At 42.2% G+C, this 25,822-nt stretch overlaps 1 protein-coding gene across 3 annotated transcripts in view; it reads right to left on the bottom strand.

The window, feature by feature from the left end:
- Positions 1-9,507: 9,507 nt before the first annotated feature.
- The window catches only part of runx1t1 (RUNX1 partner transcriptional co-repressor 1), a 38,452-nt gene continuing 22,137 nt past the window's right edge, over positions 9,508-25,822 (bottom strand). For 2 of the 3 annotated variants that reach the window (XM_086136569.1, XM_086136571.1), the window contains exons 4-11: positions 24,858-24,947; positions 23,414-23,595; positions 21,272-21,546; positions 20,925-21,022; positions 19,992-20,196; positions 19,584-19,652; positions 16,912-17,102; positions 9,508-16,205 (exon numbers count right to left, since the gene is read on the bottom strand). In XM_086136569.1, the coding sequence (XP_085992695.1) occupies positions 15,861-16,205; positions 16,912-17,102; positions 19,584-19,652; positions 19,992-20,196; positions 20,925-21,022; positions 21,272-21,546; positions 23,414-23,595; positions 24,858-24,947 (1,455 nt within the window). In that variant the 3' untranslated portion in view covers positions 9,508-15,860. The remainder of the gene's footprint in view (positions 16,206-16,911; positions 17,103-19,583; positions 19,653-19,991; positions 20,197-20,924; positions 21,023-21,271; positions 21,547-23,413; positions 23,596-24,857; positions 24,948-25,822) is intronic. The other variant, XM_086136570.1, reaches the window with a different exon arrangement.

Raw genomic sequence — 25,822 nt, 5'->3', positions numbered from 1 at the left:
TATTGTGCAGCCATTAAAAATGTCGTTTTTGTTCATTTTAACGAAGAGTGCATTTTTGCCGACATTTGATTGGATTAGACACTAATTGGCTTCAGTTGGCCACAAGAGCGGATTTCCGGTCGCAAGATGATGCTGTTTTTGACGGCTTTCTACGTTCACGTGTTTTCCTTTGAAACTGCCGCTCCACTTTGCCTCTGTAATTCTTACAAAAACGACCAACGTAATTTCTGTTGATAGTTTTTTTTTTTTGGTAGAACTAAATGAATGCAGCATCTTTCAATCCAAAGCGAGCAAGAGGACCTCGGACCAGGTGAGAATAAGTTGGTGTCAAATTTCAGCTTGTGCGTGACATTTATGGCGATAACGGTGTGCACTCACTGAATACCTAAAATTACTGCCCGCAAGTGAGTTTTTTTCTTCCAGATTGTGCACAAATGTGCAAAGTGCAGCCTTCATCTCTGCCTCCCCAGTCAGCAAAGGCATCTGGCCCGGATTCGGCATGAAGCTGGCACAGCTGGCCTTGAGTCGGCACTGGCATAATGCATGTGGGTCGAACACGGCCCAGGAGTGTCAAAGGAGGCACTGGCTTGACTCTGGCAAACCAGATGAGTGCCAGTTGTGGAGTGAAGTATTTGGGCCAGAAATCGATTTACAACTCCGGCCCGTATATGGCCAGCCAGTATTGAGCCACCCTTAAATGCAGTTTCAGATTTATTTTTTCAACACACAGCCTTGTTTTACAATTGCCCACCGATGCGCAATTCCATTTATCACACACACACACACACACACACACGAGAGGTTCAATCAGGCCCGCAGGATAATTTAAAAATGAAAAAAAAATGCATAAAAGACAGAATTAATATTTTTAATAAGGTGCAGATCATTGATGATCCGCTAGGGACACTGTTTTGACCAGAGAAGAAGACAACAGCAGCCTCAGTCCGTTACTGAGACAGACCCATGACAGCAGACGCTATCAATAGCACTCTCGCATTTACACATTTAATAGCACTCTCCTTAGTTTGTAAGGCGCAGGAAGGGATTACATTTAGATTTTATATGCACGTGTATATGGTTTAAAACTTCCTTTCTTCATAAATCTTGTTTAATCATAAAGTGCATTAGTATATTTTTCAATACCAATTACTTGTTAAAGTTTGTACAATCAATGGGATCAGTTCCAATGCATATATGTGAATGATAACAGTAAATTGCACATTTGTTGAAGGAAATGTAAGGTGCTTCATGAAATGTTTTGTAAAAGATACGTTCATTAAATTTCAAAATTTTCCAAATGTTCTTGTGCTTCTTTATACCAAAACAAAGGAAAAAGATATTGTTTTGGTTGTTTATAGCAAAGTATGGGATCATTTTAATGGTCCGGCCCACTTGACATCTACCGAGGCCGTATGTGGCCCACCATGTGAAATGAGTTTGACACCAGTGATGTATAGTAAGGCGTTTTTAGCCGAAAAAAACGACCATGTGTAGTAAGGCGTTTTTAAACGAAAAAAATGACCATGTATAGTAAGGCGTTTTTAGCCAAAAAAAGACCATGTATAGTAAGGCGTTTTTAGCCCACAAAAACGACCATGTATAGTAAGCCGTTTTTAGCCCAAAAAAACCCAACCATGTATAGTAAGGCGTTTTTAGCCGAAAGAAAACGACCATGTATAGTAAGGCGTTTTTAGCGAAAAAAACGACCATGGATAGTAAGGCGTTTATAGCCGAAAAAAACCGACCATGTGTAGTAAGGCGTTTTTAGCCGAAAAAAAATGACCATGTAGAGGAAGGTGTTTTTAGCCGAAAAAACGACCATGTGTAGTAAGGCGTTTTTAGACAAAAAAAACCGACCATGTTTAGAAAGGTGTTTTGATCCGAAAAGACAAACATGTATAGTAAGGCGTTTTTAGCCGAAAAAAAAACGACCATGTATAGTAAGGCGTTTTTAGCCGAAAAAACGACCATGTATAGTAAGGCGTTTTTAACCGAAAAAAACGACCATGTATAGTAAGGCGTTTTTAAACGAAAAAAATTACATAGTATAGTATGGCGTTTTTAGCCGAAAAAAAACGACATAGTATAGTAAGGCGTTTTTAGCCGAAAAAAACGACATAGTATAGTAAGGCGTTTTTAACGGAAAAAAACGACCATGTATAGTAAGGCGTTTTTAAACGAAAAAAATGACATAGTATAGTAAGGCGTTTTTAGCCCGAAAAAAACGACATAGTATAGTAAGGCGTTTTTAACCGAAAAAAACGACATAGTATAGTAAGGCGTTTTTAGCCCGAAAAAAACGACATAGTATAGTAAGGCGTTTTTATCCCGAAAAAAACGACATAGTATAGTAAGGCGTTTTTACCCCGAAAAAAACGACATACAATAGTAAGGCGTTTTTAGCCGAAAAAAAACGACATAGTATAGTAAGGCGTTTTTAGTCGAAAAAAACGACATAGTATAGTAAGGCGTTTTTAGCCCGAAAAAAACGACATAGAATAGTAAGGCGTTTTTAGCCGAAAAAAACAACATAGTATAGGAAGGCGTTTTTAGCCCGAAAAAAACGACATAGTATAGTAAGGCGTTTTTAGCCGAAAAAAACGACATAGTATAGTAAGGCATTTTTTAGCCCGGAAAAACGACATAGTATAGTAAGGCGTTTTTAGTCAAAAAAAAACGACAGAATAGTAAGGCGTTTTTAGCCGAAAAAAACGACATAGTATAGTAAGGCGTTTTTAGCCGAAAAAAACGACATAGTATAGTAAGGCGTTTTTAGCCCGAAAAAAACGACATAGTATCGTAAGGCGTTTTTATTCTGAAAAAAACGACATAGTATAGTAAGGCGTTTTTACCCCGAAAAAATCGACATAGTATATAGTAAGGCGTTTTTAGCCCGAAAAAAAACGACATAGTATAGAAAGGCATTTTTAGCCGAAAAAAACGACATAGTATAGTAAGGCGTTTTTAGCCCGAAAAAACGACATAGTACACTAAGGCGTTTTTAGCCCGAAAAAAACGACATAGTATAGTAAGGCGTTTTTAGCCCGAAAAAAACGACATAGTATAGTAAGGCGTTTTTAGCCGAAAAAAACGACATAGTATAGTAAGGCGTTTTTACCCCGAAAAAAACGACATAGTATAGTAAGGCGTTTTTAGCCCGAAAAAAACGACATAGTATAGAAAGGCGTTTTTAGCCGAAAAAAACGACATAGTATAGTAAGGCGTTTTTAGCCCGAAAAAACGACATAGTACAGTAAGGCGTTTTTAGCCCGAAAAAAACGACATAGTATAGTAAGGCGTTTTTAGCCCGAAAAGAACGACATAGTACAGTAAGGCGTTTTTAGCCCGAAAAAAATGACATAGTATAGTAAGGGGTTTTTAGCCCGAAAAAAACCACATAGTATAGTAAGGCGTTTTTACCCCGAAAAAAATGACATAGTATAGTAAGGCATTTTTAGCACGGAAAAGACAAACATGTATAGTAAGGCGTTTTTAGACGAAAAAACGACAATGTATAGTAAGGAGTTTTTAGCTGAAAAAAAAACGACCATGTATAGTAAGGCGTTTTTAGCCGAAAAAAACCCGACCATGTATAGTAAGGCGTTTTTAGCCGGAAAAAAACGGCCATGTATATAGGAAGGCGTTTTTAGCCGAAAAAACGACCATGTATAGTAAGGTGTTTTTAGCCCAAAAAAAAACCAACCATGTATAGTAAGGCGTTTTTAACCGAAAAAAATTACATAGTATAGTAAGGCGTTTTTAGCCGAAAAAAACCGACATAGTATAGTAAGGCGTTTTTAGCCGAAAAAAAACAACCATGTATAGTCAGGCATTTTTCGCCGGAAAAAAACTACATAGTATAGTAATCTTCCTGCAAACCCTCCAAAGTGCATGTCAAATATGCCTATCGTGCAGAACAAATCAAAGTTACTGGTGGTGTAGTGGAATAAACGCCGGCGTTCCGTCCACGTAACTCCAGTTCAAACCCAGCTCAGTGACGTGAGAAAAACAACAGCAAACAGTTAGTCTAAAAACACTTTACTATACATGGTCTTTTTTTTCGTCTAAAAATGCCTTACTATACATGGTCGTTTTTTTCATCTAAAAACGCGTTACTATACATGGTCGTTTTTTTCGGCTAAAAACGCCTTACTATACATGGTTGTTTTTTAGTCTAAAAACGCCTTACTATACATGGTCGTTTTTTTTTGGCTAAAAACGCCTTACTATACATGGTCGTTTTTTAGTCTAAAAACGCCTTACTATACATGGTCGTTTTTTTCGCAAAAAACATCTTACTATACATGGTCTTTTTTTTCGGCTAAAAACCCCTTATTTTACATGGTTGTTTTTTTCGGCTTAAAACGCCCTCCTATACATGGATGTGTTTTTCGGCTAAAAATGCCTTACTTTACATGGTCGTTTTTTTCGTCTAAAACGCCTTAATATACATAGTGGTTTTTTTTGGCTAAAAACACCTTACTATACATGGTCGTTTTTTTTTTCGGCTAAAAACACCTTACTATACAAGGTCGTTTTTTTTCCGGCTAAAAACGCCTTCCTATACATGGTCTTTTTTTTTTCGGCTAAAAACGCTTTACTATACATGGTCGTTTTTTTTTTAGCTAAAAACGCCTTACTATATACATGGTCATTTTTTTTTTTCGGCTTAAAACGCCCTCCTATACATGGTCGTTTTTTTCGGCTAAAATGCCTTACTATACATGGTTGCTTTTTACGTCTAAAAACGCCTTACTATACATGGTCGTTTTTTTCGGCTTAAAACGCCCTACTATACAGGGTCGTTTTTTTCGGCTAAAAATGCCTTACTTCTACATGGTCGTTTTTTTCAGCTAAAAACGCCTTACTATACACGGTCGTTTTTTTCGTCTAAAAACGCCTTACTATACATGGTCGTTTTTTTTCGGCTAAAAACGCCTTACTATACACAGTCGTTTTTTTCGGCTAAAAACGCCTTACTATACACGGTCGTTTTTTTCGGCTAAAAACGCCTTACTTTATTTACATGGTCGTTTTTTTCGGCTAAAAACGCCTTTCTATCCCTGGTCGTTTTTTCCGGCTAAAAACTTCTTACTATATGTACATGGTCGTTTTTTTTGTCTAAAAACGACTTACTATACATGGTCGGGTTTTTTTCGGCTAAAAACGCCTTGCTATGCATGATCGTTTTTTTTTCGGCTAAAAACGCCTTTCTATTCATGGTCGTTTTTTTCGGCTAAAAACGCCTTACTAAACATGGTCGGGTTTTTTTCGGCTAAAAACGCCTTACTATACATGGTCGTTTGTTTCGTCTAAAAACGCCTTCCTATACATGGCCGTTTTTTTTCCGGCTAAAAACGCCTTACTATACATGGTCGTTTTTTTTTCGGCTAAAAACTCCTTACTATACATGGTCGTTTTTTCGTCTAAAAACGCCTTACTATACATGTTTGTCTTTTCGGATCAAAACACCTTTCTAAACATGGTCGTTTTTTTTTGTCTAAAAACGCCTTACTACACATGGTCGTTTTTTCGGCTAAAAACACCTTCCTCTACATGGTCATTTTTTTTCGGCTAAAAACGCCTACACTACACATGGTCGTTTTTTTCGGCTAAAAACGCCTTACTATATACATGGTTGTTTTTTTGGGGCTATAAACGCCTTACTATCCATGGTCGTTTTTTTCGGCTAAAAACGCCTTACTATATACATGGTTGTTTTTTTTATGCTAAAAACGCCTTACTATCCATGGTTGTTTTTTTTTGTCTAAAAACGGATTGCTAGACATGGTTGTTTATTTTTGGGGAAAAACGCCTTACTAGATACATGGTCTTTTTTTTGGGCTAAAAACACCTTACTATATGTGGTCGTTTTTTTTCGGCTCAAAACACCTTACTCTACATGGTCGTTTTTTTTCAGCTAAAAACGCCTTACTACACATGGTCGTTTTTTTCGGCTAAAAATGCCTTACTATCCATGGTCGGTTTTTTTGTCCAAAAACGGATTACTATACATGGTCGGTTTTTTCGGCTAAAAATGCCTTACTATCCATGGTCGTTTTTTTTTGTCCAAAAACGGATTACTAGACATGGTTGTTTTTTTTTAGCGAAAAACACCTTACTAGATACATGGTCGTTTTTTTACGGCTTAAAACGCCTTCCTATACCTGGTCATTTTTTTCGGCTAAAAACTCCTTTCTTTACATGGTCGTTTTTTTCGGCTCAAAACACCTTTCTATACATGGTCTTTTTTTCATCGAAAAACGCCTTACTATTTATGATCCTTTTTTTCGGCTAAAAACGCCTGACTATACATGGTCGTTTTTTTTCGGCTAAAAACGCCTTTCTGTACGTGGTCGTTTTTTTCGGCTCAAAACACCTTACTCTACATGGTCGTTTTTTTTCGGCTAAAAACGCCTTACTATCCATGGTCGTTTTTTTTCGGCTGCTTGTCATGTGGGTCAAATATGGCTCATGAAAGATGTGGCTTAGTTGAGGTTTAATACAGGCTGATATCAGGAACCTGTTCTGGCCCAGCGTCGCGCCGGAGTAGTGCCAGATATGCTTTTACAATGCGGCTCAGATCTGGGCCGAATGTGGCCAACATCATAGATGCCAGACGTGGGCCACTGCAGGACCGTCATTCATTGAGGTATGTGGGCCGAGTGTACGTGCCGTGTCTGCCCCAGAGCTGGGCCAGACCAATTTTGCTGACTGTGTCAACGAGAACTGCTTTTGTGAATTCCACAAATGAGTTGAACTGACTTGCTCGATGTCCACATTGAAGGGTCAGCCAAACTGAGTGGGAGTAAAGGAAGGTAAACGTTTGTTTTTATATCTTTTTTTCCAAATAGTGGAGGAATACACGCGCGGGTTTTGGTTGTATTTGAACCCGAAGGGGGGAAATGCAAACTTGGACTAAGTTCACCATATAAACATTCGAAACATGAACTATACTAGTGTACAATATGGAGAACAATAATGCCAGGGGTTTCATACATTCCAATAAATTGAACGTTTTCTTGATTAATGCGTGTGCAGGCCCATCCAGTAGATGATGGCAAAGACTCAAACATCCGAGAGCATCGTTTCCTATAGCAGAGATTCTATTCAAGCACGGGGACACTCGCTCCGACAAGTCAAAGTGAGTCAGTGAGAGAGAGAGAGAAGTTAATTCGAGGCAAAATTCATTTCCCTTCCACGGCGCGCGCGTCAATCGAGCGGAGGCCTCATGCATAATGCATGGCCTTTAATTGCAAAGCCAGAAACTAATGACTTTGGACTGGTTAACAGCAGGGGGGCCATACATCCCGTGCAAACTGCATGAGAAATCTGCTAGTAGTGGAGAGCACGAGAAACCAAAAAGGCCGAGCGCCTATTTGATGAATCATTGAAGCGACGAGCTACGGGACATAATTGTGACATTTTGTTTCAATTTCCCCGACTTGGACTTCTCCCTGGCATTTTGCCGGGCCATCGACACTTTGTTCCCGCCAGCACTCGCTGTCTACGATTGTCACCGTTAGTAATGCGATATCTCCTGGCAAGTTAGTCATGCTAACCTGGCACAATAGCTAATTAAGACGACCGTTATGAACGAGGCCCAAAAAGTCCACCCCTTTTCTGTTAACGGCCTCCTTGCAGACTTAGAAATAAACCCGACAACTCGAAATCGGCCGTATAAATTCCAGCGGATTGATCATCCCACCGTCTTGCGCGATAGAAGTTAACGAGGGAAAGTCTTGGCCCCCCGAGATCACCGTCACTTGTCAGTGGAGGTGTACCTAATCTATTGTCCCGGGGAGCCCTCGGGGTTTTCCTCGCCAGATGTTCCACCTGGCCAAGATGACACACGTAAGATGGCCACTCGATCAGCCTTGGCCGTCTTTGATTGACATCTATGCAAATGAGGGGGGGCGGCGGCGGCATCCTCAAAGGAGGCGCCATACGGACCGGGGAAACAAAAGCGCTTGTAAATTCCCCACGTGCCGAGCATATGATAATGAGTCTTGCTGCGCCTCTGATATAATTAGCATTTGGGAGGGGGGGGGGTGCTGGGGGGCTGTAATGTCGCCCCGAGTGGAAAATCAGCATGGCGGGGTGGGGGGGGGGTGTTCGGAGGGGGGAAATGTCTTTTGTCTTCAAGAAAAAGAAATAATGACCGCTTGACAAATGCCTCATCCCCGTCTTCAGCAAAACAAAAAAATGGAACGTTACTGATTCCTACCTTGAAGTATGAAATACAGCATTCGCGCAAAAATGCCTTTGTACAAATGAATAATGCCTTACTTTCAATAAACGCATATGTTACTTATTGAAGTAAATAAACGACATCCTGGCCCCAATGTGGCCATTTCCCCAATGTGCTTTTATAGATTTTTGTGTTCCACTTCCTTTTTTTTTTTTTTTCCTCTGACTTTCACATGCAATTATTGAGGGGATGGCAATTTGTCGCTTGCAACGCTCTCTTACACGCATCACCGAATTCAAGTCTCCGACACGTCAAAGTGGTGATTGATGCCGGGGAGCCTCCCCCTTCCCCCCCACAGCACTGCCTGCATGAAAAAAGTAGCATCGATTGCTTACCGAGAGGCCCTCGTGAGCAGAGGAAGAAAACAAACGTGCCATCAATACGCAGCCTCCACTCAGTAAAATTCAGCGTCGCTCACGCGTGAAGAGCCGCGCGGGATTATTGATGTGCGCGGTGGCCAGCAGGGGGCAGGGTGAACCTTTTGCCGACTGCATTTGGGAAGGCGGGCGCAGCATCACTCGAGGAGCTTCGAGATGCGAAAAGGGAACAAAGAGAAGCACAATGGCACGTTGGTACCATTCAAAGCACACATGGCAAGGAGTGTTTATTACACGTCAAGTATTTATTATCTGCCAAATCCGGATGAGAAAGAATATTTGTCCAAATGCACATTTAAAATTCGACATGTGATTCCCCAACCCAAAAAAGGGGGATCAAAAACGAGTTTATTCAGGAGGTGTTATCAGGTGGTTATTTATACCTGGCTGTTAATTACGTCATTGCCATTTGTGCGCATGAAGGTCGCTATTTGGTCACGACAGAACCTGCTTGGCAGCAATTTTTAAAATTCAAGTAGCTTATCTGGCACTGCATCAAAGTACAGGTCACAATTTTGGAATTACACGTTCCAAAGTGGCACTTTTTTTTTTCTTATAAAAGTAGTCATTTAATTTAAGGCAAGGTGTTAATTTTTTTTCAAATGGTTGATACACGAATGATACAAAGCAGATTACTATTATGTATCTATTAGTATGTAGTTTTTTTTTCTGAAGAAAAAAAAAACGACAATGGCGTCAGGCGTTTTTTATGGAAATGTATTTCAATTCTAAAGATTTTTTTTAAGAGGTTATTGACAAAAATTGTCAATTGATTGAACATTACTTGTCATTTTTAGTGAAGATTCTATTGTATTAATTTTTTTTTTCTTGCGGCGTACTTCCAAATCTGAATGCTGCTACCAACAACAATAACAACACCACCGTCAGATATTTTATTACATCGTAAAGAGAACATCAATAGCGTCATGATACTGCAGTTTCACAGACGGAAAGACCATTGAGTTGACAGCCCCCCCCCCCAAACGCAATCGTCATAAGAACAAACAAAAGCAAAACGCAAAAACCACACCGACAAGAAAAGCACAGTTCTGACATAGACCGCGAAAGCACAAAGTATTGCACAACCACTTTTTTGTTTTTTTATCCCCATTTTAAGAAATTTAAAAAATTACCCTCCCATTCGCAAAAACTCCTCCTGGATTAATGCTATGGCCTTTTACCTTTTTGGGAGGGGGGTGGGGGGGGGGGGGGTGAGGACTTTTGAAGAAATCAACTTTTTATGAGAATAAACAATAACAAAATACCGAAATAGGACAAAGCCCAATTTTGATGAGGGGGAATACATGCAAGTTGTGATGTTATGAGAATTAAGTCGTGGACTTTTTTTTTTCAACAAGAAAAATAAGTAGAAGACATTCAGAAAACGGTATGTCACAATTATTTACTTGTACGAGGAGAGCCAAATTCTGAAAGCAATGCAACTTGCGTCCCGGAATGCGACGGCTTTTTGCAAAAAGGAAAAAAAAAAATCTTGAAGTTTTATTCCGCTTTCCTTAAAATATTTGGCGAAAGAACTTGTCAAGATTTTTTTGGTAGCCGAATTGATTTATTTTTAAATATTATGAAAAGAAAGTGAAAATTTGTAAGACTTCGGTCTTTATAAAGTCTGCAAGCTGAACCTTTGCGGTCTTTGCGAGAATCCATCTTGTCCCACACCGCGCCGCCAATAACAAAGCAATGGTGCGTTTTGGGGGCGTGATATGCGGCTGTGACATAAACATTTCGCGGTTGCCAATTGGCTTGATTGGGAAAAAAACGTTTTTTACCGTATTGGCCCGAATATAAGACAGTGTTTTTTGCATTGAAATTAGACTGAAAACGTGGGGGTCGTCTTATATTCGGGGTCTAGACATTATACCCATTCCTGACGCTAGATGGCGCCAGATATCATTGAAGCAAATGCTGAACTTGACTCCCCAAGCCAAAGCGAACCCCTGCCACGAAGAATAAAAATAAAAATAGCGGTAGCACAAAGAAGAAAAATAAAAAAATAGCGGTAAGAATGAAAAGAGAAGAAAATAATAGAAGAGATAACAGAAAATGGAGAAACGTAGTGACAATCTGGAGAAAAGTGGGTCGAAGATCGGCCAGGTTAACCGGCAGCTGAGAAGTTACGATGTAATTTACATTTCAAAAACTAGAAGCCATTCATTTACGAATGTGATTGCTCTTTAGATTTGAATGAGGCAAAATAACAGGCTTTTCCTCTCAAATATATTGTTAGAATCACTTGTTTCAGATGGACTGTAATTATTTTCTGTATAAAAATTAATTTGGTGTTCAAAAAGTCTTTTTTAAAACTTGAGTCTTGAAAAAGAGGGGGTCGTCTTATAATCAGGGCCGTCTTATATTCGGGCCAATACGGTATTTCATTTTAGCCGTTGACGGCTAGAGCATTCAAAGTCTTTTATGCGCATGTTTACTTTGCCAAAAGTAACAACAAAACGGCGAGTGTCACTATTCCGTGCCAATCGTGGACAACACAGCCGATCAAAAGCAGGCACGTCCCGATGACGTTTTCATCAGTTGTCATGATTAGTCAAAAGAAAAGTTTAGTAGGCGTATGCAAGTCGCCATATCGCCCCAATCGGCACCAAAGTCTTGTCCCGAGCCGATCACATTGGAGCACGCCCACTGAAGTGTTTTTTGTTTTTCTTGTAACATCACAACTTCTCAACATAACAAATATTTATAACAATCTTTTGAGTCCTTTACCTCCCCACGGACCCCCCTTTTTTTGTACAAGCATTCATCAACAGGCGTCTACATGTGGGGTGAAAAAAGTCACCCAAATATTCGTACAAAAAAAAAAAAGTAAGAATTTATACAGTGGTACCTCTACTTACGAAATAAATTGGTTCTGGCAGAAATTTCTTAACGAGAAAAAAAACGAGAAAAGTAGAGACGCGTTTTCCATGTAAATGCCCTAATTCGTTCCAAGCCGCCCCAAAATTCAGACGCAAATGTTTCCTCAAGCATCAAAACATGTAACAAATGCATGTTACAATTAGATTGTTGCGCAATCAATGAGAGTTGTGCATAATGTAAAAAACAAAGACTAAAGAATAAAAATGATGACATCAATGAACGCTTAACTGCGTCATCGTTTTTTTGCCCTCCTTAGTCAATATTCCCTCTCAGAAGTGTTTTTTTTTGCCTGGCGTTTTGTAAAGAACGGATCTAAGGACGTTTGCTTTTGTCGGCTTTTAACAATCCTTCGCAAATTTCCAAGGCAAACATCAGGATGGTGAGCGATCGCCAGACTTTTTCTGGGTGATTCACATTTACGTAAAACTATCCGAACACCTCAAGGCCCGATAGGCTAATGACGAGGACGCTGCATACACAGATCTATCTCTCTGCACGCATCGACACATACGGTAGAGGTCCTTCTTAGCCAATGGGATGCCAGGATGATGCTCGGTAGTAGCCAATGGCGGAGCGGCTGTAACTATGTTGCGTTCAGGAAACTCGGAGCTGCGAGTAGCAAACCATACTGTATTTTTACCTTTCGTATCTTGAAATTTCTTTCGTAACAAGAGGCAATATTTTCCCGCTGAGACCGTTTGTAACTTGAACATTTCGTATGAAGAGACGTTCGGAAGTAGAGGTACCACTGTGCTGAGTTAGCTATGAGGTCTGCTTTGTTAGCGAGTGGTGATATGGTTTTACGCAGCTGTATGAGCTTTGGGTTTAATTCATCCTCATTTTTTTTTTAAAATCCTGTTCCCTTTGTGCCCATTTGGTTTTTGTTCATTCCGAGCACGATGAGACCACAGCTAGCAGAAAAGAGGTAGTGTGAAAATTGCAGCGGCGAAATAGCAAAACATTTTTTTTAACCCACTTTTGTCGCTACTTTTTGTGACTAAAAAACAGACATGTTATAAACAGCTTCGGAGGCGTCAAAGCACCATTTTGGACACTTTTAAGCCTTCAGCGATGCAGAAATGGGTGAGGTCACGTTTTGTTGTGGGTATGTGTTTGTGTGGGTGTGCGGCTGGCCCGTTTGTGCCGAGTGGCGGCAAAACATAGTCGAAATTTGCTGTCTCAAATGATTTAAAAACAACAAAAAGAGATGAGATGCGTATATCGTTCTGAGTAAATAAACATTCGTCTCATGTTTATGAAGAAGTATAAACGTGCCACTAAGTTAACCAAGAAAAATTTCAATGTCTTTGTTTTGAGAAAAAGTTACTCATGATCTTTTTCGAAACATGAATTTTTTTTCCCCATCACGTAACTATTTTTCTCGTGCCATTTAGTCTCGTCACATGTATTGTTCTAGTGGGCTTTTTATCGTCTTGTAAAAAGTCAACTTAATTATTTTATTGTATTTTGGTGGGGGGTTTTTCTTCCCCGTTACAAAAAAGCAATGAGAAATCGGTGCAGTACAAGAAACTGTTGCGAGAAAAAAAGTTGGGAAAATTGCAATGCGTTGAATAGTCAAAAGTTGCTGTTACAAAAATAGCCGTATTTTAACCTTTTTTTTTTTGGTAGTTTCAATGTTGTGTGTCAAATACAGTGAGAAAAAGGTGGTACGTTATGAAAGAAATTGTGCTATGACAAGGGACAAAATCATAATTTGAAGACTCCATACTCTGGAAATGTTATAAAAAGGTCAAATAAAAATAATTCCTAACAAAACTATTTTCCAACGTCTTTTCTCCTGTCATGTTTTTAAGGCTTTTGCCCCTGCTGAACGTTGCGACTTCATTTCCGCCTTTTTTTTTTCCTCGTAACAGAACATTGTCCAAAATAAAAAAAATCCCCATGACTTTTAATTAATAAAACAAATAGCAGTGTTGCCCTCATATTCGCCTTACAGGTTAGAAAAACCCCCAACACAAAACCTAAGGCCCTTTCAAGCTAAAATTAAGTGAGGAATGAGAATTTGCAATCTTTAAATAAAAAAAATAAAAGCTGCCACCATTTTCAGAATTATTGCTCAAAATGTTCAGTTGAAAGTCACCCAAACAAAATGCTAGGCAATCTGAGATTTTTTTTTTTTTTGTGGGGGTGGTCGGGGGATGCAAATTATAATTTGGTCCTTGGTGTCAATCTTTGGCTGTTGTGTGTGTGTTGATGTGCATTTCACCTGTTGCCTTGTAAAGCCATCAGAGTGGACGCCATTTGGAAAGGTCGTTTGTTACATTACGATTTTTTTGTTGAATTGTCTAGTTTTGTCGTTTTTCTACAAAATAACATCTACCAAAACATCCAGTCATGCATCGTTGTCTATGCCGAGAATAGCAGAGCATAGCTATCCGCGGGGGGGGGGGGGGGGGGGGGGCAAGAAGGGGGGGTTATATTCTGCAATGTGAAAACGGATAACCCTCATGTGTTGGGGGGTAGGAAAAAAAAAGTTTAGCCTTTCTGTGCTAGCTCTCAGGAAAAGGATTCTGGCTCGGATTCGAGTAGCAGCTCTGAGAGTTGGGAGGCGATTTTTTTCGCGGCAAAGAACGATGACTTGAGGCTGTACATGCACACATGAAAATGAAAGCGGCGTGAAGTGATGAAAATCCTTTTTTTTGTGACGGCGAAAGGGCTAAAGACGTAATTTGTCCGTTGTCCAAAAAAAAGTCGAAAACAAATCTTGAGGGCCATCGGAGCAAAGCCAAGATGACCAATTTCGGACGTGATGAGCCCGCAAAGATTCCAATCAAGTCCTCTGCCACTTCCTGCTCAAGTGACAGAAAAACAGCATGTCCAAAATCTTTTTTTTTTGTTGTTGTTGTTGCATTTTTGTGGAGATGTATTCCTCAGTTTGCCAACATGGACGTCGTTTGTGTTTCTGAAATTGGCCGACATCCGCTCCGTCTTGGGACCTTGAGAGATCCTTGCAAAGGTGTTCTGAGTAAGGAAGGAGGTTGGGGACTCACACACGCATTTACGAATATTCCGTCCGTCTGTCCATTGGTGGTTGGGGGTCCAAAATGCAGGGAGGAAATGAGTAATCCAATCAGAAATGGAAAACAACTCCAGCCCCGTCTGAGGTGACCATCGACTCCAAATTTGAAATCTGAGCAACAGTGCAGCCTTTTACGCTGGATGGGGACAACCCGATTCGGTTGAATTTGTGTCCAAAACTCAAGCCGGTTTTGTTTAGCAGCAAGGCGAATGAGTGGATTTTTTTTTGGTTTGTTTTTACTTTTTCAAAATGACGTTACAATTCTAGTAGGATGGTCGTCACTTTTGTTGTATTCATGTCCGGATGTCCAGATCAGTTTCGGCGACAACGTGGCACTATACCACACCGCAGTTTCCCTTTGGGAGAATTTTTTTGGGGGTATCATTCAAAGTACCTGCAATTTTAATCAATTCCAGCAACAACACAACAGCAGTTTTTCCTATGAGGAGAATAAATTAGAATGTGAAACAAGAGGAGGCGTTTTGACGTTTTGCCGTCCAGGCTCCCAAAAGTACTTGCAGATTTCAGCAACAACTTGGCACACAAAAAGAAAACGGCACTGCCGTTTTCTTTTTTGTCTGTCGTATGAGACTCGCGTTTTTGTATTTGTGACAACGCCATGTGATGACATTCCAATGACGCTGGGACTTTTGTGTTCAACGGGAAAAGGAAAAAAAAAGATTTTCAAATCGTGCGCAAGCTCCATTCAATTGAATACGCCGCAAAGACAAAGACGTTTCGTGCTCAAAGTGATAAAACTTTGCTTATCGTCATCGTGAACAATCGCATTTTTGGAGCGTGTTGCAGCTATAAAATTCCAAGTCATTGATTATTTTCAAAAAGCAAAGTTTATCAGTTGGAACATTAAATATATTGTCTATGTAGTGTATTGACCTCAAAGTATTTTTATTTGTTTTATTAATGTTTAAGACAACGTCATCGGAATTGGGTTTGTATCATGAAGTGTTTTGACAGTGAGGAAAAAAGTGCCTTGCATCCACGGTTGAGTCAGCTCAAGCTTTTTGCCGGGTCGGGGGGCAGGACAACGCTGCTTTATCTGCTCGCTCTTATTTACAAGAAAAAAAAAAAACACGACAACAATTGCGAGAACAAGAACGACCCTTGACGACGACGAGTAGCAAGAACGCTAAAAGCGAGTGTCTATTTCCATTCGTTCATTGGCAACAAAGAATATCTTTGCTCTTAAAGTCAATGGGGGGTGGGGGAGGGGTCAATATGACCCACATCACGCGCAACTGCTCCGTTAGCCAAATAAACTGAGCATACTTTACAGAGGGTCCCCCTAGTGGCCATCCGGGGCGGAGGACGACGACGGGGTGCTGGGCGTGGACGAGCGAGGGGCGGTGGGCGGGGTCGCAGCCGGACTGCCAACGCAGCTGCTGGGCGTGCAGGCTGACGAGCTGACCGGGGCGGGGGTCTCTGGGGCGGGGCCGGCATCGGCGACGCCCCCCGGCTGCTGCTGCGGTGGCGGCGGCGCCACCGACGACGACGCCTGGGCTTGCAGCGTCTGTCCGCAGACGTGGTGGTGCTTCTCCCAGTCCTTGTGCTGGCAGAAGGAGCCGCAGTAGCGAGCCGTGTTGCAGCCGCTGCACGTCTCGCTGGCTTTGCGCCCGCAGTTCCAGCAGCTCTGCAGAAACACGCAAACATGACTCTTTTTTTGGTCTTTTTTGGGAAGTACAATAGCACTCTATAAGATTGTAATTAATACAGAAACAACAGCGTGATTAAATATCGGGGGAAATAATACAGAAATACAGCTTTACATGCAGAGGCACGTTTTTTGCAGAGGAGAAAGAATATATGCCGATGAGTATTGTCTGTCTGTGTCACAGTACCGTTTGAGCTGAAATATGAGCCCGTCTATGGTGTTTTTTTTTGGGGGGGGGGGATTGTGAGTTGGCCTGAAGCTAAGCAGAATTTCTTGCGCTTTGTTTTGATTTTTGTGGCAACTTAAGGATTCACTTAAGCTATCGAACGTGTCGCGGCGCTGCGCGTTCTGACCTCGCTGGAGTCCTCATGCTGGTTGATGATGGAGAGGGAACAATAGCGTGATTAAATAGCGGGGGAAATATAATACAGGCATACAGCTTTACATGGAGAGGGACGTTTTTGGCAGAGGAGAAAGAATATATGCCGATGAGTATTGTCTGTCTGTGTCACAGTACCGTTTGAGCTGAAATATGAGCCCATCTATGGTGGGGTTTTTTTTTTTTTTTTTGGATTGTTGAGTTAGCATGAAGCTAAGCAGAATTTCTTGCGCTTTGTTTTGATTTTTGTGGCAACTTAAGGACTCATTTAAGCTATCGAACGTGCGCGGCGCTGCGCGTTCTGACCTCGCTGGAGTCCTCCTGCTGGTTGATGATGGAGAGGGCGTCCTCGGCCGCCTGCCGCTTGACCTCGGCGACCGTTCGCTCCATCTTGGCGCGCTCGCCGCTGATCATCTCATGGGCTTTGCGCTCGGCCTCCGACACGGCCTTCTGCAGTTCCGACACGGCCTGACGCTTCACCTCGTTCACTGCCTCCTCTGGAAAGAGCGCGCCGACAACACCGAGTCAGTCCTCCAAATTTGTTGCACTGTCAGTGTTGTTACACTGTTACTTTTGTCGTTTAATCGTTAAAAATAAATAAAAAATTGAATACTCAGTGTAAACATTCCATTGTAGTGTTTAGTTGTTCTCATGAGAAAAAAAAAAGTTTGTCAAAAGGGAATGAAAAATGCACAGGCAATTATTATTATCTTATTTTATCTTCACGTTCATATTTTTTTTGGGGGGTGGGGGGGGGGGGGAATATTTCCGTTTCTTAAAATCAAATGAGGTTTTGTCCTAATTGTGATGTTGCCTTTCCCTGCTCGCTCCCACCAAGCCTGTAACTGGACTAATTGCGAATGCAAATCAGGCAATTTCTATTTAAATGATGCATTTCCATTGTGCCGTCCCCGAGGCCCGGCCGACGAGCAGGGGAATGCGCTTGAATATTTATCACCAACTGTAAACATTTTCCGAGCAGATGCATTGTCTCCTCGCTAGCCATTGTGTTAAAACAAAACAACAAAAAAAAGACCAAACAAAAACTATTTTGCAATCTTCCCCCACAGGGCAAAACTCAAAAGCAGGAAACTGCGGCGATTTTCCCTGCGTAAAAAAAAAAAAAATACGAAAGATGCCGACACTGTTTTTTGGCTAAATGTGCCTGTCGCTTAACTTAATGGCCTTACACTTGTTTTTCCAATTGTGCGTTTGTTTTCCGTGTCAAACGAGTGCTCGTCAAAATGGAGGATCACCCCCCCCCCCCCCGCAACGCCTGAAGTGCCGTGCGCGGAATTGTGATTACTCGCCGAAAGGCCGCCGACGGAAGTGACACTGGATTCAATTTAAATGCATATGACTCGGGCGCAGCGTTTTCTTTCATCTTTACAGCCAACGGAATCTCGCTCGTCCGCGGCCGGCGCACTAAAGAAATCAAGTCATGAGTCAGCTCCATCTTGGCGATTCCCACAAATGCGCTCATGTAATTGAATTTTATCACAACAGAATGGAAAAGAAAAAAGAGGAAATGCATGCTCGGAGATGACGGCCATGTCAAAAAAGGTTTCAATAAACTATTGGGAGGAAAAGGACTGCCATATTTTCCGCACTATAAGGCGCGCCTAAAAGCATTCAATTTTCTCAAAAGCCTTCAAATCCGATGCGCCTTATCGATGATCCATATTCTGATTTCTTGGACGTGGTATTTTCAATGTTCTGCCAAGCGCTGTTTTTCAGCTGCAGCGGTTGTGAAACCTCGATATCAATAAAGCTGTATTGTATTGTATTGTATTCCTTTGAGCATAGCTCCATCTAGTGGATGCACAGCGCAACCGCAGCCACTACAGTAGCTTCTATTCTATGCGCTTTATAATGCGGTGCGCCTTATATATGAAAACGGTTTTAAAATCAACCATTCATTGTAGGTGCGCCTTCTACTCCGTAGTGCCTTATAGTGCGGAAAATATGGGTATTTTGTAATGAAAAAAAAAAGATGAAATTGTATTTTTAGGAGCAAAAAAAAAAAATCAATGTTACAAGTGAAAGAAAAAAGTCATGGCAGGCTAATGGAACACTCAAAATCAGGGGTGTCAAAGTCACTTTAGTCGCGGGTCACTTTGGAGTGACGCCTTCCATCGAAGGGCCGTTATGACAGTGAAACCAAATAAATGTTTCATCGTCTCATCGTATGATTTCTTGTACAGAGCAAATTGATGGGTTTCTAGTTTCGAAATCAGTCAAGTCAACGACAATAATTTGTTCAGGTGAGTGTAAACAGGGAAACAGAATTCTAACAAAATATCGACATTATTTATTACACATGAAATTTGACATTTAGGTACAGATTTTAGCAAGGATCATGCAAGTTGACATGCTTGATTTGCTTGAGGGGGCCACATAAAATGACATGGCGGGCCAGATCTGGCCCCCAGGCCTTGAGTTTGATACCTGTGATGTATAGTAAGGCGTATATTACATTAAAAAAACCGACCATGCACTGTAAGGCATTTTTACCAGCAAAAAAAAAAAGAAAAAACAAAAAACGACCATGTATTGCAGAGGTGTTAAACACATTTTTGTCGTGGGCCACGTTTTAGTTACCGTTTCCCTTGGAGGGCCGTTATGACTGAAACCAAATTAAAAAAGTCAATAAATAATTGATCAACAATTCATTTCTAACTAATCTATTCAACTATTGTTTGTTACTGTAATGAGGGGGTTTGGTCACAAGAAAATGCTTTTACAATGTCTCTTATTTATTACATCTGAGAATTTCAAATTTAGGGCGGGATTTTAGCAAGCATCATGGAAAGTTGACATGTTTGATTTGCTTTCTCGGGCCACAGAAAATGATGTGGCGGGCCAGATCTGGCCTTGACACCTGCGCTCTCAACGGTGCCGAGATGTAAATGTGAGTGCGACTGTTTTGTCTGTGTGTGCCCTACGATGCCATGTGTGTCTAATGTGCATGAACTCACCGGCTTTCTTCCAGATTTCTTCAGGGACATAGCCGGAAACGGGCCGATGCAGAAGCTCCCTGTGAATGTCTGGGGGGGGGCAAACACATACAAATGCATCATGAGCCACTGCCCATTATGAAATGGAATATACATCAATCAATGGTTTGCCATCACATCTGACAAGACGGGTTGTATCGAAAACAATAAAGGCTAAGATGTGAGCCTTGAGGAACACCCATTTCAACACATTTTTGGGAAACGTGCAATTATGTACAGGTAGCGTACAAATACATGAAAAGACAAAGGGATAAGATGTAGGATTGTGGAATGCCACTTTCAGCACTCAATTAGATCACGTATTCTACTTAGGAACGAGCAAATCTATCCCCTGAAGACAAATAATGGCGGGAATAATCGCAAACCGACCCGCTGCGGCGTTGTCCTGTGCTGCCGGGCTCTGCTGCCGAGACTGAGCACTCGAGGCGGCGGCGGCGCTTTTCTTCAGCTCCTCGGCGTCGCTGTAGCGTCGGATCCAGTAGTTGAGCTCCTCACGGTCGGCTTCCTGGCAGCGCCGCAGCACCGTGAGCGAGCGCCGCGTCTTTTCCACCATGTCCATGATGCAGTTCAGCAGCTGTGGGACACGACAAGGGTGCCAAGTTCACAAGTTTCCTTCATCCACTATGGGCAATATGAACATAGTCCTTCTACCTATTCTCAATCTTCGGAGTCTTGATTTAAATGCAATAATTAATCTTAAAATAAATGTTGGAAAATGGTATTGTTCCTTCTTAAAATTATATATAATGAGAATGTTTATTTAAATATTATTTTCAATAAAATAAATACATCGAATTAACTCATTCAGTACCAGCCAATTCTAGACCCCTTTTATTTATTTTTTTTTTTTTACCCTCAGGCTTGGAAAAATTGACAAAAAATAAGTATCTGGGGTTGAACGTGTGGAGTGTGAAAACACATACTGTATAAACAGGTGACCCCCCCAAAAAAGGAGCCATTTAAGTTACTTGACATTAAATCGTTTTGAAATCATGAAACCAAACTAAAAGGATTCATTTCATTGTTCTCATACGATATTTCCAATAAAATACATTTCTCAGAAACAGAATAACTACGCTTTTTTTGTAATGCAACCAGTTATATAAATGAAACCAATATAAGAAATGTCATGATGCAAATGAAATGCACACGTGGAAAAGGAATCAAATCATTCAAACCGAACAGAAAGTTAGAGCAATGCAACTTTACAAATGGAGTAAAAGTGATTAGTAGAGCGTGAGTCAGTTAACGATGAGTCAAAGACACATGCAGGGAGGAAATATATTAAAAAATGGTTATTACTTTTCTTACATGGTCAAGGTGCTTCCACTCCTCAGCCCACTCCCTGTCCGTCAGCCGGTGGTCGATCACTTCCTCCTGGCGCCCTCCCGCGTGAATGCCTGCGACGAGACGCCCACAAAGGCACCGTCAAGCTCGCCGAGGGCTCCGGCAGCGCGCGGCAAGGCACGATTCTTTGAAAACTTGACTCCCGGTCGTTCAGACGGGAGCTCGGAGAAGAAGTGATGCAAGCGTGGCGCAACTGCGGTAACCGTTGACTCGGCCTCGGCGGTTACAGCCCAGTCAAAAAGTCATTTAGGATTCCGTCGTCAAGACCTTTATTTCGACACGGTTAGAATTTGGACACTTACCGATGGATCGGGCCCTGTCGCGGATCTCCCTGTGATTGGCGGGCGGGTGTCGGTAGCCGTCGCGGTAGTGGTGGTGGGCGATGGCGGCCACGTCATCCAGCCGGTAGTGCGGCGGCGGCGGCGGGCCGGCCGAGTGGCCCGGACCGTTGGGCGGGTACGCGATGCCGTTGGATGGGCTGAAGCGCTGGCCGGGGCTGACGGTGCACGGCCGCTTGCTCGGATGGACGTCGGGCCCGTACGGGCCGCCGTCGCGGTCAAAGCCGTTCTCTTTGGTCCTGGACATAGCCGCCGTCCGTGACTTTAAGAAACACATCTAACTTTTTTTTTTTTTTTTTTGTCTTCAGAAGTGAAGTGTATTGTGTTGCTAGCATTACTTGCTCGTAATAATTGAAGTTATTATATCACAATATTTTGTGGTGATATATTTTAACTGCAGTGTTCAGTTTATCATATTATCGAGTTACAGGGTGCATGAAAGGGGTAATATGGTCAGTTTTTGTTCATGGTGTTACTTTTGGGCAGGGGTGGGCATTACGTCGATCGCGATCGATCGACCGGTAGATCGCGGACTGGTCCCAAGTCGATCGCGAGGGTTGTACAGGAGAAAAAAAACAAACAACGATTTGTGTGTCTTTGTGCATGTTAGTAATATTCTTTTTTTAAACTGCAACCTAATCATCCTATCAGTCTCATTTTCACTAAAAAAATTCAAAAATTAAATAAAGCAGGTAAATCTTTAACCTACGGTGGCGGGTGACCTGCGTCACCGGAAGTTGTTAGCGCTCAGCAGTCTACAATTGCAGCTTGTGATCGGAGCTGTTGCGCTCGACCTTTTATCGTTATTATTCTCATTCAGAGTTTGTTTCGTGTACAATTCACCGAGGGCACGGGCAAAGAACAGGAATCTAGAGGGTCGAGGGAAGCACTACGGTACGTGCGAGCTATGATCGTTAACTCATTCACTCCCAAAGACGGATTTAGATGTCTTTTCAGACGCCACACATTTAATCCCAGCTCCTCATTTTATATTGACTGTACTTGAAAAGGGTCTGAAAGGGTCTGAAAATGGCGCTTGCGTGAATTCACGGGGTTACTGTGCGACATGATTATCGGTACTTTTTTGTCGTAAAATCATGATTTTTGTGCCACGGCGGTTTCTTATATGTCGTAAATGAGATGACTCAACGTTCTTGCTTGGGAGTTTCATAGACGCGGCGACCATCTACATTTTCACTGGTCGTTTTGCCTTCTGGTATTCATGCAACGTCAAAAATCGGCTCCGAGTGGAGACGCGAATAGTGTTCATGACGCCAACGCTGGCCTGCCGACGACGAAACGCCGTCTGTTCACGTTAACGCGCAAACTTGTTTTTTTTTTCTTTTTTAACGCGCGCACAAATGTACAAGCGCACACACATACTGTACGGTATATTCCCACAAGTCCCTTTCATCAGATCAGGTGGATTTTGTTGCAGCAGAGATGAATGTTGCCAGGTGCGCGTGTGTGTGCGTGTTGACGGTGCAATCACCCCCTCCCCCCACACTGCTCCCCCCCCCCCCCATGAACAGATTGAACTTGTTAATGAGCTGTTTTTATGGGCTTCTAATACTCATCCATGATTCTCCATATGCTCCTCCTCGCCCACCCCCCCCCCCCCCTTGGGCCCCTCCTCCATCATTCACAGCTTCCCTCTCCACCCATCACATTTTGTTTTCAAAATATCTATTTTGGGAGTAAAAGTTAAATGATTGACACAAGTTTAATTTTTTTTACCCCTCCCACCGCATACTCATTTTTATGAAGGAAATGGTTTTATTTTTCGAGAAATGTAGGTTCACAGTGTTCATAAATTTCAAACTCCCCCCCCCCAAAGGCTTGCAGCGGTTTTGAGTGAGAAAACGACTACATTTTTTTTGTTTCTTACATCCAACGTGAAGGGCATTTTGTTTCTGAGTCATTTTTGAATGAAATGACAGCTTGATGTTTATATTTTACATCTGGAGTTTCATTCGAAATGTGGGGTGTATCTTTATTGGATTGCGTCTTGAAGTCAGACATGCTTAACTTTTTGAAATTACAGATTGTACTCATTTGTATGAATGATAATCCAATCAGGTATTATTTGGCGGGTGGGGGGCGCACCTGTCGGGCGTGCGGCGCTTTCCGTTGTCGTTGACGTCGAGCAGCAGCTCGGACGAGTCGACGGGCGACGAGGTGCTGGTGTCCAGCAGCAGCTGCTCGTGCTGGGCCAGGTACTGCGCCGGGTTCTGCTTGGCCAGGCGGGCGCAGTGCAGGAGCTCCCGCTGCAGGAGCGGCAGGTTGGCCTGCAAGGGGGGGGGGGGAGATCAGGTTAGGTGTCATTGGGGTCATTCGTGCGCGACGCCGCTTTTCCTTCTTTTCAAACACTCGAGATCTGGTTGCTCGCGGCCGGAAGGTCTCTGCTCGACGCGGGGACACCACCAAGGGAGTTCAGACATGAGCCACTGTTCCCATGCAAAATGACATTTAATATATCTTTAAGGGGGGGGGGGACTCCGTTAAGAGTGTCTTCTGAGGTCGCCTGCGAGAGCAAACTACAGAGGGAGTTCATACGGGACACTAACTAAGTAATGTGTCTTGACGGATGTTCACCATCATCTGCTTTCACTTTCCCCGCAGCTCCCCCCCCTGGGAAGCGTTGTTTTTGGTTTGGCCCGAGTCTCGAGCAATCTTGCGGCATCGGGTTCCACGCGGGGGCACGCTCAGCCCGCCGCGCTAACATTAGCGTCAGGAAATCCAGCCATTGTTGCGTGCGCCTCGAAATGCAAGACACACACTGCGCCACCATATGCTCGCTGGCATTTAAGGTCCCGCAGCGGGCAGCCACTAAATTTAGACTTGGGGGGTGGGGGGGGGGGGGGGTGACAGAAGAGCTAATGTAGCGATGGAGGAGACGAAGGAGAAAAAAAATAAAATAAAAAAAGAGGAAAGGGTTTCTGGGCTGATGCGCAAACCATCTGCTGAAAGAAGCGCAAGACGACAATCGGGCGCCGCTGACGCCCCCAAAAGATCAGCGGCCGGCAAACGGCGGCCGGCTTTTGCTGGAATTTCGCTCATCATCAAGGTGATTAACCCCTTCAGGGACGGCGGTCACTACAGTGGACAGCTTATCATGTGATCATTATTGATGCACGAAAGGGTTCAAATTGCAAAACAGATTTCTGTCACGTTCATGAAACAAAAAGCAAAACTACATTTTATGTTTTGAAAACGCCACCCGACATCGGAGATGGTTTGAAATGTTACGAAATGAATTTTTGATGCTAATTTCAATCATGTCCTGATGACTTATTTTCAAGCATTTTTTTTTTGTAGATAATTTCATGTTTTGTTCTGCAGTGTGACCTCGAACAGGTTGCGCCATTCCAATTGACAACAAAAACAAAACAAAAAAAACACCCATGATGCAAAACAGAAAAGTTTATCAGTATCTCAGATTTAAAAGAAAAACAAATGTCGTCAACGCGTGTTACTTGGTATTTTGCATGCTGCTGCTTACTCGGTCGGGACTTTTTGGATGCCAAGGAGAGGATGATGATGGCGTTACCTTGAGGAAGGGGATGACGAAAGGCCGCAGGGGGAAGTTGGTGGCTTCGTGGAGTTTGCAGTGGAACTCCTCGATGGTTAGCGTGGAATTCTGCGCACAAACACACACACACACATACACACGGAAGTCCATGTGGAAGACATTAAGTGAGAACAGTACTCTGCAATAGAGCGTGTGTGTGTGTGTGTGTGTGTGTGTACGTGTGTACGTGTGCGCGCGCTAACAGGAAGCACATGTACGGGTTGAGAGGAACAAATATCTTCTTTTCTTTGACAAAAACAAATAAATCAAGCGAGTCGAGTCACGCCGCAAGAAAATCAGATGTTGGCAAGGTTGTTGCTTTCTTTTGTTTTTTTTCCCTTTAAAAAAAACAAAAAAACAAGACAAAACTTGATGTTCACTTTGCTCAAACGATAACATGACATAGGCCCCAAAATGAAGCCTGTTTTGATTTTTAAAAAATATTTTTGTGGGGCTGATTCCAATATTTGGCAGAACAAAATTCTGGTAACTGATTAATCTGCCAATTAAAAAAAGATCTATAATCAATAAAAACACTTCTTTTATGGCCCCTTTAGGCTTCCAACAACAATGAGTTACAGGCAAGACTTTTACACAGAGTAGGACCAAAAAAAAAATTGTCAAGCATTGGTCGACCAACATTTTGGTGGTCAATACTTGAATGTCATTATATCTCATGTTGTAATGCACAGGTGTCAAACTCAAGGCTCAGGGGCCAGATTTGTCCCGCCACATCATTTTCTATGGCCGGCGAAAGCAAATCAAACAGGTCAGCTTCCATGCTTGCTCAAATCTCCACCAATTTTTTTTTTTAAATTCTCATATGTAATAAATAAGAGCTAGCTATTGTAAGCATTGTCTTGTTATCAAAACCCTCATTACAGTAACTGCAACAATAGTTGAATAAACCGGTATTTTTGACTTCTTGATATGGTTTCGGCCCA

This window comes from Hippocampus guttulatus, chromosome 18 (assembly GCF_054856545.1).
Source record: "Hippocampus guttulatus isolate MCC_2025c chromosome 18, RoL_Hgut_1.0, whole genome shotgun sequence".
In the NCBI taxonomy this organism is placed as follows: domain Eukaryota; kingdom Metazoa; phylum Chordata; class Actinopteri; order Syngnathiformes; family Syngnathidae; genus Hippocampus; species Hippocampus guttulatus.
The sequence above is the reverse complement of the archived record's forward strand: the minus strand, read 5'-3'. Positions and strand labels throughout refer to the sequence as shown.